Here is a 13,507-nt window from a genome sequence, read left to right on the forward strand (position 1 = left end):
CCCACTGATCAAGTCTAGACTAATTTGTAGGTATCCTGCCCTTCCCAAAGTATAAGCTCCTCACTAAAAATGACAGTTTGAAATTAGAAAGGGAGGAAGGAGTACAGACTTCCAATTAAATCCATACATTCTTGTGATAGGACCATCAACTTCACTACTTTAACTTTATACATCTTTATCTGCAAATCTTTCTGATACAGTATGTTGATTTTAAGTATTTCTGACTGGGTTGCCTTCTTAGTCATGCATAAAAAAACAGGAATCAAAGATCAAAAAATCCTAAGTACATGGTAACTCTAGGCTCATCTTTGCATTAAGTATAAAATTTCAATTCTCTTTAAAATGTCAGCTCTTCTACTCAAGTGTCAACATAATTTTACAGTTTCTTAAAAAGAATTACAAAAACTGAGGTAAGATCTTCCACAGAAATATCTATCTAATTTAAAGAATTTTTTAAATCCCTAAGAAATAAGGAGATCATTTTTCTTTTAAGGAAGTTGTGTCAACTATAAGTATTCATTAAAAATAACAAAAAATAAAGAAAAAAACCTTGAATTATTTCAATTTTGGAACATACGACATATAAAAAGTACAGGTGATGCTAAAATATTACCTACTACTGTCCTTGCTTACACTTGGAATATTGCTTCTAATGTCATGCCTCATATTGTTGACAATCCACTTTAAGCACACAAGTAACTCAGACCAATTACAGAGATTCAAGAGCTAACAAGTAATTCTCACAACTCAAAAGGAAATTGAGATTCCCATGCCAGACATATAGTCTTAGGAAACGTAAGAGAAGAACTCTTATAGTTACCATAAGTTGGGGTGCTTTCTCGTCTTCCTTGACTACTAGATCTTCCTTTTTCATATTCATAGCAATATAAGACAGTATCTTCTTCAACAATATTAAATCTCTTTCGATATTCCTGATCCAGAAATGAATTTGGTGATTCAGATCCCTTATGCACTGGCTTGCCGACCATATGTCCCCTGAGGTCTTCACAAGGAAGATTTCCTTTTTCATCCCTGAAGAAAGAGCAGAGTAAAGGAGATAGATTTAGGAAAGTGTTAGAGTGGTAAAATGGAAGAGAGAGTCTAAAAAATAATAATTTGCCTCCCATACAAGATATTTTCTGATCTTTCCAAACTTTCCTTGAGGATTATCAGGCAATTTTTAATTATTTCTACTTAGTAGGAAAAAAAGCTGAAGCTCAGAGAGGTTAAATGACTTACCCAACTATCACACAGCTAATAAATGATGGAGTTAGTAATGGGCCTTGAATCTTCTAATTCCTATTGAAGCCCATGTTTTGTTTTTTTTGTTTTTTACTGTATAGTGTCATTCACACAAAGGAAATCACCTTAGCACATAAATTGGTTTCAGTGTTCAAAACAGTAGATATAGTGTTAACAATGTTAATCACATAGCTTTCTTCTGTCAGTTTACCTAACTGATTCTTTGTAGTATTTCCACTGTTTAGAAACAAAGAGGTGTTTAAGAACTATCACCTCTCTAAGGGGACACGTGGACTTAAGAAACAAATTAGCACTATATAAACGGGTATTGTAAGAGTTTTAAACAGTATATTATTAATTTAAAATAAACCTTTTTGTAAAAAATCACTCTCAGTACTCAAACTCTATTGTTTAAGAGTAAAAAGAGATATTCCATAGAACCCATTCTAAATGTATATATCAAAATTTCATTACATAGGGTACATGAGTTATTCAGTGGTATAATGCTTCCCTGCCATGCTGGAGACCCGGGTTTGATTCCTGGCCCATGGACCTCCCCCGACCTCACCGCCCCAGAAATTCATTACACAACAGCAACAGTTCTTGTGGCGAGCAGGTGAAGAACCCTTACAAAAGTATGGAATTTAATCATGGCGCTTACGGTGATGGCATGTTTATTTTTCTTCTATATGATTCTAAAAAGAAAAATCTCCAATAATTTAGGGGATCCCTAAAACCTATTACTCACAAGTAGTAATTGGTGAGTGGCCCATAACAAGTGGTATTTTGGTAGAAATATTCCATTTAAGATTGGCTAAATTGAACCTTGTTTCACTGACTAGCTACGAAATTTTTGTTAGAAAGTCTTGCCTTCTAGAACATGACTGTGAATGTAAATGTAACCTGTTTCTTTCCTCATCAATCATTAGCTATAATTCTTTTTTTTCTACATGAGCAGGCCCCGGGAATAGTTATAATGCTTAATAGCACCTTCATTGTTCCCGATTACCCTAAAACAGTGCCATGAGGCAATGATATCAAGCCAGAAAAGAACTTAATTTTATATTAAGTGCTAAGGCTATAATCTTAAATCTACAGAATAAACTGAATTATTGTAAGATACAGATAGGGAGAATAAAATTTTCAATAAAATCCTATTAATCCTTAAAGATAGTGATGGGCTTGGAAAATTAATTTCAAATCCAAAATAAATTCATAGCCAAGCAAAAATCTATATGCAAATGTCTGGATTAGGCTTATCCAAAGGTAAAGAACTGTATTCCTACTATTTGAAATAAGTAAAAAATAGTATACAATATTTTCAAGACTGACTGAATCAGCAAATTGCCTAACTCATGACAAGATGAAATTGCCATTTACATTGACATTTGCTCTTTTATTTTCTAAAGGAAAAAGTATTATTTATTACCAAATTATAACTACATAGCTAATTCTTAGGCAACATGAAGAAAATAAATATAAAATCCAGGCAGAATTTTATATTCAGATAGCTATAAACTTTTCTTGGACAAATTCCCTGGTACTTTTTGTTACTGTGCGCCCTCTATAAAAAAAAAAAAAAATGACATCGCAATTAGCTAAAGAATTTATGGCATTGGAATAAGGTTATGTCTATCTATAAATTTGTACACTTCTCTCTGAGGCCTGTGACATGAATGTCAGTGCAGTTGAGATCAGAGAGTAATTCAGCTATCGCTAACAGACTATTCTCTATTTATATGCCACGCTTTATTGCAGAAAAGTGGAAGAGCTAGTATTACTCACTCTACAATGATATGAAGGAAGGGCCTTCAACCCACAGGGCAGAATAATTAAACATGTCTGTAAGGAATGCATTCAAATAAAGTTGAATTAAGAAAACTACACACAAAAAAATAACGTTTCCAAAAGAAAGAATGAATACTTGTAGTGTGTATGTACTCATATCATGAGTCCGTGAAGAACTCAATGTATTAATTCAAGCTTCTGTAAAGATTTGTTTTTGTGTTTCTTTTTAAACTTTTCTTAATGCTATACATTTATATATGCATCTAATAAGTCTACACCTTTGTTCTAGAAAGGATATAAGGGACTAGATTAAAAGTTAAACCACTGCTTTAGTGGACTTTATTATTTAATGGCACACACTAGAAATAATAAGAGAAATTAGTAGTTAAACTTCCTAACTGTACAAAGAACTATAAACTCTTCACTTGTATCATACAGAAAGAAATTTGGTTAAGTATAATAATATATTATATGATTAACAGAAACTGTATATAGACATAAGATATAAAATACCAATCAAGCCTCACTCATTTCACAAACATGAGTGTTTTCTGCATTAGAACTGTAATCATATGAAAAATTCTACCTAACTTGACTAGTTCTACCACTTTAGCTTTTTTTAAGGTGAGAAAGCTTTTATTAGTTTATATTCCAAATTAAACATACAATTTATATATGTTCACATATCACCAAAATGCCTATACTGGATAAATACTTTTTATTAATGTGGGGGAAAAAAGATGTTCAGAAGAGTTGAATCATGTCAACCACATTCATCCTCAAAGTGAGAAAATGGGGTGCGGGGGAAGAATGCCAAAGCTGTATCGATAAAAAGAATGGCAGGAACAAAATGTTTTTTAACTATAACTTCAAGTCAAACCCTGAAAATGCAGATAATTTGTTTAAGGCTGTGATACAAAGGGACTCTGAGGCTTGGAATATTCTGACTGAGCTGTACTGAAAGATTGTGTGGTTGGTTAACCAATAATTTGATTCATACATATCTAGAATATTTTGTTAAACTACACATTGACCAACTAGAATTAATTATTTAAATGAGCTAGTAAACACTAATTATGAGTTTTGCTGAAAAGTATGGCCCTTTCAAATAGTACCAAGAAACCAAGAACCACATGCTGATGTTTCAAAATCTCACATTATCTATTATTTTTAAATAGCATGCTAAGGCTTTTTATTGACTTGAATACATTGCTTTAATCATATCTTCATCACACTCAGAGGATAGAGTTGCATCATTTAACTCTATTGTCTTTGTAAGTGTATTTAAAAACTTTGTCAAGAAAATATTTTCTTTATAACAAGCTCTTCCCCACCCATGAGAAAAGGAAATAATATAAAAAGTTGGAGAGACTTGACAAACATAATCTTTTGCTGTTTATCTGTACACATACATAGCCTTTGATAAGTAAGGCCTCTTAATCACCGGCATTGAAATAATCTTTCCAATTAAAATGAAAAACCAAGAAAGGGTCAATTCTTACTTGGAGCACACATATTTTACTGCTCTTTATACATGATTATGCAGAAAGTCTGACACTGTTTTAATAGCATTAAAATGAGCAACTCGTGTTTTACTAGGGTATTTGATGAATTTGTACATTTGATTGTAAAGTGAACACAAGATTAGAAATTACGTATTTGAAAGATTTATGAAAAACCAGTTTAATAAATAATATTTTCTTCCCGCTGCAAAATTTATTCTCAAAAGAAAGAGTTGAAATGTTCATACAACTGGCTATAGTTTTATTACTAGATGACAACACAGTATTTGCAGACATGCCATGTTGCCATGTAGCATTTAGAGCTTAAAATGCCAGTATCTAAATATATTAAAATTAATTTCACCTGAAAAAAAATGCCAGTACCATCATGTCTAACAGAATAAAAATTTCTGAAACATGAGGTATACTAAAACAAAGAAAGCTAATTAAACATAAGATATTTCAGTTATTTTATATATTGAAGAAATTTTCTATTAAGTACAATGCTTGAAAAGAAGGTGTTAGGTTGGGGGAACGGGGAAGGGCACTGCAACTGGAGCCGTGGAGGCTGTGTCGCCCCTCCCAACATGACTTCTAGAGCCGTCCCTTCCGGACACCTGACTTCCGGAGAACCGCCCCTTCTGGACGTCACCTGACTCCCTAATTTAAAAACCGCCCACGCCATCACCCAGGTGCTGACGTTGGATTCCGTGAGCTCAGCCCAGGAACGCGGAAATAAACCCGCCCACTTTAAATTTCCCAGTCTACCTTCCTTCTTTCTCAACCTTTCGCCTCCTAAACCTTTCAGAAGGGACTATAAATTATTGTTTTGGAATGACTGTACAACTATCTTAAAGTTGAATCAAATTCTCTGTGACTGGTATTAATTACCCCCAACTAGTGATGGCCCTTTTTCATCATTTTTGTATCCTACAAGGCTGGATATTAGAATGCTTTTGGACAGAATGCATTATAACACAAAGCTGTATTCTTCCAGACCTGCCAGGAATTTTAAACAGGAATCTGGAAATGAAATATAGATACAGCCTCAAAAAACCTAGAAATAGATTTTAAGGCAATTCATCCTCTGCAAACTCTACTTTCTGAAAGAAATATTAATCAACTAATGATGTGGAAAATTCCAGATACAGAAGTTAATACTTCCTTAATAGGAAGAAAACTAAATTCCCTCATCATTTAATAAATATCACCCTTATCACATTTATTTAAGAAGGCATAAAAATTATCTATAACTTTCCATTTATTAAAAAAAGCATGAACTGCTTTAAAGTAACCTGAGATGGCTTCTTAGACAAAGAGCCTCACTTATTCTTTGTTACAATAATCCTAATTTTTAAATACTACTTTCCTATAATATGAGATAATGGGTATAAGATATTTACTGCATAGTAAGTGTTTTATACAAATTGGTCATTGATATTATTGCTAGCCAAAATATAGTCTCAATAATGCAATGATTTTCCAGAATGTGTTCAGAATTCCTAACAGATAAAATATTCATGGTATCTCTTGAGAATTGACTTCATAGTTTACATACTGTTAGAATAATATTTAGATAGAAATCTGCCTAGAAAAACATTATGGTTAGTTTTATACCTGGGAATATATGGTTCTGCAGGAGGAGGGGGAATGTAGAGATCCTGGAGGGCAGAACTGTCTCTCTTGGTGGGTGTGCTGATGGTGCTGGAAGGCGTGGCAACACTGCTTGTGGGACTTCTAGGTATAAGAGGCTGGTTAAAATGAAAAAGAAAATACATACGCACACAACACACAAAACAACAACAACGACACATGGTTATCATTTTAAAATTATCTATTTCTGCAAAGTTTTTGAACTTGGCTGAAATTAAGAAACATATTATTTAGTATGTGGATATTACTTTGAATTTCTAAAACCTAATTGTATACTATATTAGAGGTTTCCTCTTGATTATCAACTTACCTTATTCTATGGTATAACCATCTAAACGCTATTTAAAAGATACTAAAAGCATGCAGTGTTTCACAATGGGTAGATTTATCTCAGTCAGAAACTTGTTTAAATTACATTTACTAAAAAAAAAAAAAAAAAACATAAATTAAGTTTACTTCATCAGAGTCCCACCAATGCTTTTGAAAAAAAGGTAATAAACAGTAACTCTCAAAACAATTAGCTTACTAGATTGATTGATATATGAGGAAAAGATTTCAGATCTTTTCCCCAAAAAAACCCCAACCATATTACTAGTCAATAGAATGTTGCAGATTCTCAGAAATGTTACAATAACGGAATATGACAAGCCTATTGAGAGTATTTTCTAGAAAAACATCCTTTTTCCATAAATATAAACATAGCTAATAGTCTTCTTAAAGCCATTTTATGGTACATTTTCAAAAGTATGGTGATAAACATGCCACAATCATTTTACCTTTCATAGTCACACATATTTGTCATTGTTTATAGTAAATTTTAGTTGCATATCTATAGAGCACATTTTCATGACTATATTTAAATATTAAATAGGAAATTTAAAAAAATTAAGATAATGTGCACACCGTCTTAAGCAATACATCCAGATGCATTAACTTAAGAGCACTCCCAATTTCAAGCTTCACAACATTTGTAAATTATTTTGTGGTTCAAGGAACTATCCTAAAGTGAAACGGTTATTCACAAGTTTTCATGTTTATCTTACATATTTTGCTGATTAGCTATGTATACAGTTAACATATTAAACATAAGAATTTTAGTGCAATTGCAAACACAAAAATAATTATCACAAAATGAACTATATCTTCACATGACAAGATGTTACCATTTTAGCCAGTACAAAAACATTTTTTAGCATTTCTATATAGACTCACAGTTCTATTACTTTTAACACACATTGCTGGACACTCAAAAATGGCTTATTACAACTATTTTATATTGTGACGATATTTTTGTACAGATAAAGGCAAGCATAAATACAATGTAAAGTACAATGTAGGTCACTGAGGTAGGCTACATAGTTTATGACTCAGTTTACGGGTTTTGACCTTTCTTGTATACAGCTCACCTTAAATAGCTTGAAATCACACATCCTGCCAAAATGACAGTTAAGTTTTAATCTATGTGAAATAGAAATTAAAGAAAGAGAGAAAAAAGGGAAAAATGTGATAATTTATTTTGGAACTCTATAATATTCTATTTCAAATGATGTGAAAAAGTCAGAAGCTTTATATATTAATAGTGACATTTTAAGATATTATGAAAATATGCAGTAAAGACTATTATGTTTAACTATGCTGATTTTGGAATTGTGTCCAGCTAAACTATGTGTGTCTTTTGACAATAAAACTCTTGGCAATGGGATATCTTGAGATTTTACAGCTAACCCCAGGAGTCACCTGTACAGATAAACAGCATGAAGCTCAAGGAAATAAAAAACTGTATTCTTTCTAAGGAAGCATTTCCAGCCTCCACAGTTCTTTGACTGATAGAGTCTTTAGATTCAAAACATATATTAAATATGTTAAATAAGTATATTAAATACAGATGACATTAAACAAGAATTGTGGATAAAATTTCATCATAAAATAGGAATGTAGTAGAGAAAACATACATTACACAGTACATTATTACAATACTGTTTAACAGATGTACTGTGAAAGAAAATATATTCAGTAGGCTTTTAAAATGCTCTAATATCTCTCTTATTTAAGATAATCCTAATACTACAAGTGAATTTAAAAACAGTTCAAAAAATGTGTTTTTACATAATCTAACTTAAATTTTATCCTCTTTTACCATCTATAGACCTAAAGATAATTTTCCTTGATTAATACCTATTCTCAGCCCCTCACCAAAAAAAAACCAACACAAAAATCAAAAAACCACAAAGGATGAAAAGAAGAAGCAGTAGCAAGTTTATCTTAAATACTCCTGGGGTGTGGGGTAAGGACCAACAGAATATTTTAGTCTCCTGAATCATTACCAGGATTGCCTACGTAGGGTATTAGTGCCTTTCCCCTTCCAAGAAATTTAAATATTAGCCTTATTAACATTTCTCAAATTTTTATTTCTCTAGGTTTTTATTTTCAGAATAGTTGCCATAAAAGTTATCAGTTGGGCGGGCCATGGTGGCTCAGCAGGTAAGAGTGCTTGCCTGCCATGCCCGAGGACCCGGGTTTGATTCCCGGTGCCTGCCCATGAAAAAAAAAAAAAGTTATCAGTTAACACAATTGGCTAAATTAGCAAATATGTGGAAGAAAAACACTCAAATATTTTTAAACAGATAACAGGCTTGATTGTACTAGCTGGTTTGATTAATTAAATTGGGTGGAAAAAAACAACTTGTTTCTTTCAGAGAAAAAAGGAATTAGAATGTGTGTGTGTGTGTGTGTGTATATATATATATATATATATCCATACAGTGGAATACTATTCAGTCATAAAAAGAATGAAACTCTAATATATGCTACAACATGGATGACTCTTGAAAACATTATGCTTAGTGAAATAAGCCAGACACATAAGGATAAATATTGCATGATTCCGCTTTATGAACTATCCAGTCTAAGCAAATTCATAAAGACAGAAAGGAGATTAGAAGTTACCAGGGGCTGGAGGACAGGGGCAAAAGGGGAGTTATTGCTTAAAGGGTAAAGAGTTTCTGTTTTGGTGATGAGAAAGTTTTAGTTTTGGAAGATGGTAGTGGTAGCACAAAATTGTAAAAGTAATTAATGCCAGTGAGTTATAAAAAAAAAAACAGAATTTAAACAATCCCGTTGTTTAAACTCAACTGGCTAGTTATTTTATTAACTGGCTAATCATTGAAAATATTTCAACTGGTTTATCATGTAGATCATCTGGCATATAAGTATGGTTTATGCCAAGTAAAAACAGTAAATATATAATATAGGTTCGCTTTATCATAAGTAAATTTAGTTTTGCCTGCTAACTGTACTACTTTTGTCAAGCTAATCCAAATTAAAAAGCAACATTTTTTTGAGAATCCCATTTTTTAAAAAATTAGACATTAAGCAATGGAAAAAGAAAGTACCTTAAAGTAGAAATTTCATGGGAAAATGAAAATTACTTAGCAGTAAAGAAAACTTTGTGATAGTTTAAAATTATAATCCCTTATAAAATTTTCTAACTTTGGACAACAGTTGAAAGAATGCAAGATTAAAAATGAGAAGAATGAAAATGCATTAAAGATCATTAGAAAGATAGGGAAAACTGGACTAAAGCACAGAATAAAGGACTCTAATAGCTGAAATTATCAGGAAGAATTCCTAGCTGTAACAATTGGCATTAAAAATACACCTATCACCAATAACAAATTAAGTGCATGAAAACACACACAAAATGACACATTTAAGTAAAAAAGAGAAGTACTCTCAATGCTCAATTCAAAACTTAATAGGGATATTCCTTAGCTTGAGAAAGAAATATCTAAAATTTTAATCTTCGTTTATAATAAAGTATAAGAAAAACAGTTACCATTGTACTGTAAAGAACTTTCAATTTAAGAAAAAAAGTAGAAATAAATGGTAATATTCTTCTCCTTTTACCAATTTGACATTTTGATTCTCTTATATGGAAAAATTTGTATGGAAAGAGAATTAGGACCTATCAACACAAGGGTAATTTAAGATTGCATTTTGTTACTCAAGTAAGCATGAAGCTTCAGTAAAATTTGATCCATTAAGGTATACAATCAAGTATGGCATGGATCCGTTTTGGGTCCCATTCAAAGACGTTTATTTCGAGAAGTATCTCATCATAACATTTGTTTTACATATCTAAATGGTCCTTGTGACATAAAGCTTTTTTCCCACAGATTTAGTGAGTCTTCAACATAGAATAAACATTCATTTACATATTTATTGTCATTCTTCTAAAATAATTTTATGATAGATTTCTAGGGGTACTAGAATACATCTCTTAAAATGTCCAAATCCTAAATAAAATGATCATATGCATCTCTTAAAATACATATTTATAGTCTCAGATCGATTAATGATAACATACTGCTGTTAGCAGGACTCAGAAATCTACAAGGTAAAACATGCACAAAAATTTTTCATATCCAGACAGTGTGAACTGGATAATTTTAATACTTTAAAACTGTAGCACAAATGAATCATGAGTAATGACTTCAGCATATCCTACTTATCTAGTTTAAATGTTACCGGAAGACTCTGATTATTGCAAAGTAAAATTTTCAGCTTTTGTAAGGAATCACTGACATCTCACTTTAAATCCTCTGATGGCTCAGGTCTTTTCCTTGTGCCCTCAATTCTGATATCTCTAATGTAACTGAGCACAGCTAGAAGGTATCACTGTATCTTTGAAACCCCTATGATCTTAAAAACTACGAGAAAAGAAATCACTTTGACATTGAGGTTTTACTTGAAACGTTCACATTTTTGTTGTCCTTCCATCTGGTAAGTGACCCAGCTTTGACAGAGCTATAAAATGTTGTAAATGGAACTAATGACATAAAGACAACCCGAACGTTAAAGATTAAAACAATGCATTATGCATTATGTTGCTAGCTCTAAAATTCACTAATGTAAAGATCACACAGAGATTGCTTTGCCTTCTGAAGCAAAATATACGCTGAAATACAAATGATCACATCAAGTACAAAACATAGTCATTCATTTTATTCAGTCTGGGGATTAAAAACAGACTCCATAATACCTATTATTCTAGCACAGGACATGAACACCAGACCTTCTTACTTGGTTCAAAAAAAAAATTCTCATTAATATCCCCAACATCAGTACCATAATATTGTTTTATGTTAGCACTCTCTTCTTGATCATCTAAACAAATGCCCCAGAGAAAATGCATTCTGGACTCTAAGAAATAATAAGTTGGATAGAATTTTGTAAGTTTCTTGACCATTTAAAAACTGTTAGATCTAATGTAGAAAATTATTGGGTACCTTTTCCTGGCTATGCTTTTCTTAAGCATTATATTATTTGAAAAGAACTTAAGCATGGTAAACACATGCATTCAAAATTCTTGTATTCTCAATTGTTTTATAACTTTTTCTAGAATCCAAATTTATAAATATAAAAGGTTTAGCTCTTCTTTTATGAGTACATACTTCTTCCTTTCCTACCAGATTACTAAAAAACATTTTTGATGGATTTGATCAGGAAATCATATCTGCATAAGTTAAAAATACAGATATATGTGCATAAAATATGTTCATACATGAATATATAACTAACAGACTTCTGAGTCACCCTACAAAATGGCTTTTTCCACTGAATTGTCAAATCTTACAGTGTACTGAGGCTAATGCATGTATTTAATCTTGTGCTTTTTAGTATTATGGACATAGTTAAAACTACGACAGTAAAACTGCAATTCCACTTTTTTCAAATTACAGTAAACATAATTTTTGGCATAGTAACTAAAGAAACAATGGGTAACTTGCATTATAGATAATTATTTGTAGTCATTATTAACATTTTGAAAGCTTTTGGCTGAAAGACACAAAGGTGGCATAGATCCTTAAATTAATAGGTTTAAACATTGGTGATCTGAAATTAGTTGTGATGATTGCCTGCAGCTATTTACTAATTTGAGCATGTTAACCATATAATTGTTTCTGTCTTCCAATAAGCATAGTTATATTTATGGGAAAAAACTGATTTTCTTCTCTAGTATCATACCTAATATTAGTTTTCTTCTTTTTCAAAGCATGTTTTTAAAACAAAATTCTCAGTAACATATAAGCTTTCTGTCACTAATAGTGTTTTCAGTCACATTGACCTGGAAATTTGATATTGAAATACAGTCCATTACTACTTATGTCTTTCAATTTTTACAGAATGACTTTAACCATTCACATCTGTATGTATTTGAAATGTAACATAATCAGTGTTTTCCAGTTGTTACACCAGTTGATAGACAAAAATGACTGCTCTATTTGCTTTCCGTTTCTTTTTCTGCTCAAAGTTATTTGAATACTCTGTAAAAATGGCATCTAAGGAATAAAATTTGAATTTAAAAGCACAAAACCATATAAGTAACTATGGCATAAATAAGAGATTTATGGACTAGAATACAGTTTAGGAACATATTTCTAAAGACACAGCTAGACCTTATTTTATATAAATATTCTTTGAATAATACCTATATTAGTATGTTGAATTCCAGCATTTGATTTTAGTGATCATTTCTGAGATGTATTCTCACCAAAAAAATAAAAGGTTGGATTCTTCAATGTTTTCAAAAATGATTTCAAGGAACATTCTTGACAGTGTCCAGTTAATTCTATATACATCTCTTATAAGAAGAAAATTACACGACCCATTCATGCTCACAATCTACACACACTAATTTTAAACCACAAACATATAAAATATACCTTGAGGTTTATCCACAGTTCCAAGGGATTTTCTCATTGATTTGGAAGAACCTGACCATAAGCATTCACCATGCTTACCAAAATCCAGAAAATTAGCAGAGAGGGCCACTAAGGAGATGTTTTTAGGAACAGCTCTCAGGTAGCAGGGAATCCCTGGTTTGCTTTCTTAGAGTAAAAGATTCTATCTCAGGTAAGATATTTGTGTTATTTATAAATGAGTGCAAATGACAACAGAATTCCAGATATTATTAAATCTGCTTGTAGTATTTGCCTAAGGTATTTTTAAGTTCTATATTTCTAATGCAAATGTTTGAGAAATCAGGACTTTATCAAAAGAGTTTCCATATTTGATTAAATGTATTAATGAAATTGTTCTGTGAGTATGAGGTTGAATTGTATGCTTTTGTTTATTTGGCTATAATTTCATGAGTGAGTTTTGAAAGAAAATCAAAATTAATCACTGTAGTTTACTAAAATTGGTAATCAATCTTTTAAAATAGTTTTAGAAAAAAACTTCACTTTCATTTAAACATGTATTCTTTAACAGTATTCTACTTGATAAGGTTATGTTTTATTTCTGTAGATACAAATTAAAAA

The 13,507-nt window shown here is 31.5% G+C and overlaps 1 protein-coding gene across 4 annotated transcripts in view; it reads right to left on the reverse strand.

The window, feature by feature from the left end:
• Positions 1–13,507, reverse strand: part of CNKSR2 (connector enhancer of kinase suppressor of Ras 2) — a 370,581-nt gene that overhangs the window by 125,258 nt on the left and 231,816 nt on the right. For all 4 annotated transcript variants that reach the window (XM_077146892.1, XM_077146891.1, XM_077146890.1 and 1 more), the window contains 2 exons: positions 6,150–6,283; positions 821–1,032 (listed from right to left, as the gene is read on the reverse strand). In XM_077146892.1, the coding sequence (XP_077003007.1) occupies positions 821–1,032; positions 6,150–6,283 (346 nt within the window). The remainder of the gene's footprint in view (positions 1–820; positions 1,033–6,149; positions 6,284–13,507) is intronic.

This window comes from Tamandua tetradactyla, chromosome X (assembly GCF_023851605.1).
Source record: "Tamandua tetradactyla isolate mTamTet1 chromosome X, mTamTet1.pri, whole genome shotgun sequence".
NCBI classification, from domain to species: domain Eukaryota; kingdom Metazoa; phylum Chordata; class Mammalia; order Pilosa; family Myrmecophagidae; genus Tamandua; species Tamandua tetradactyla.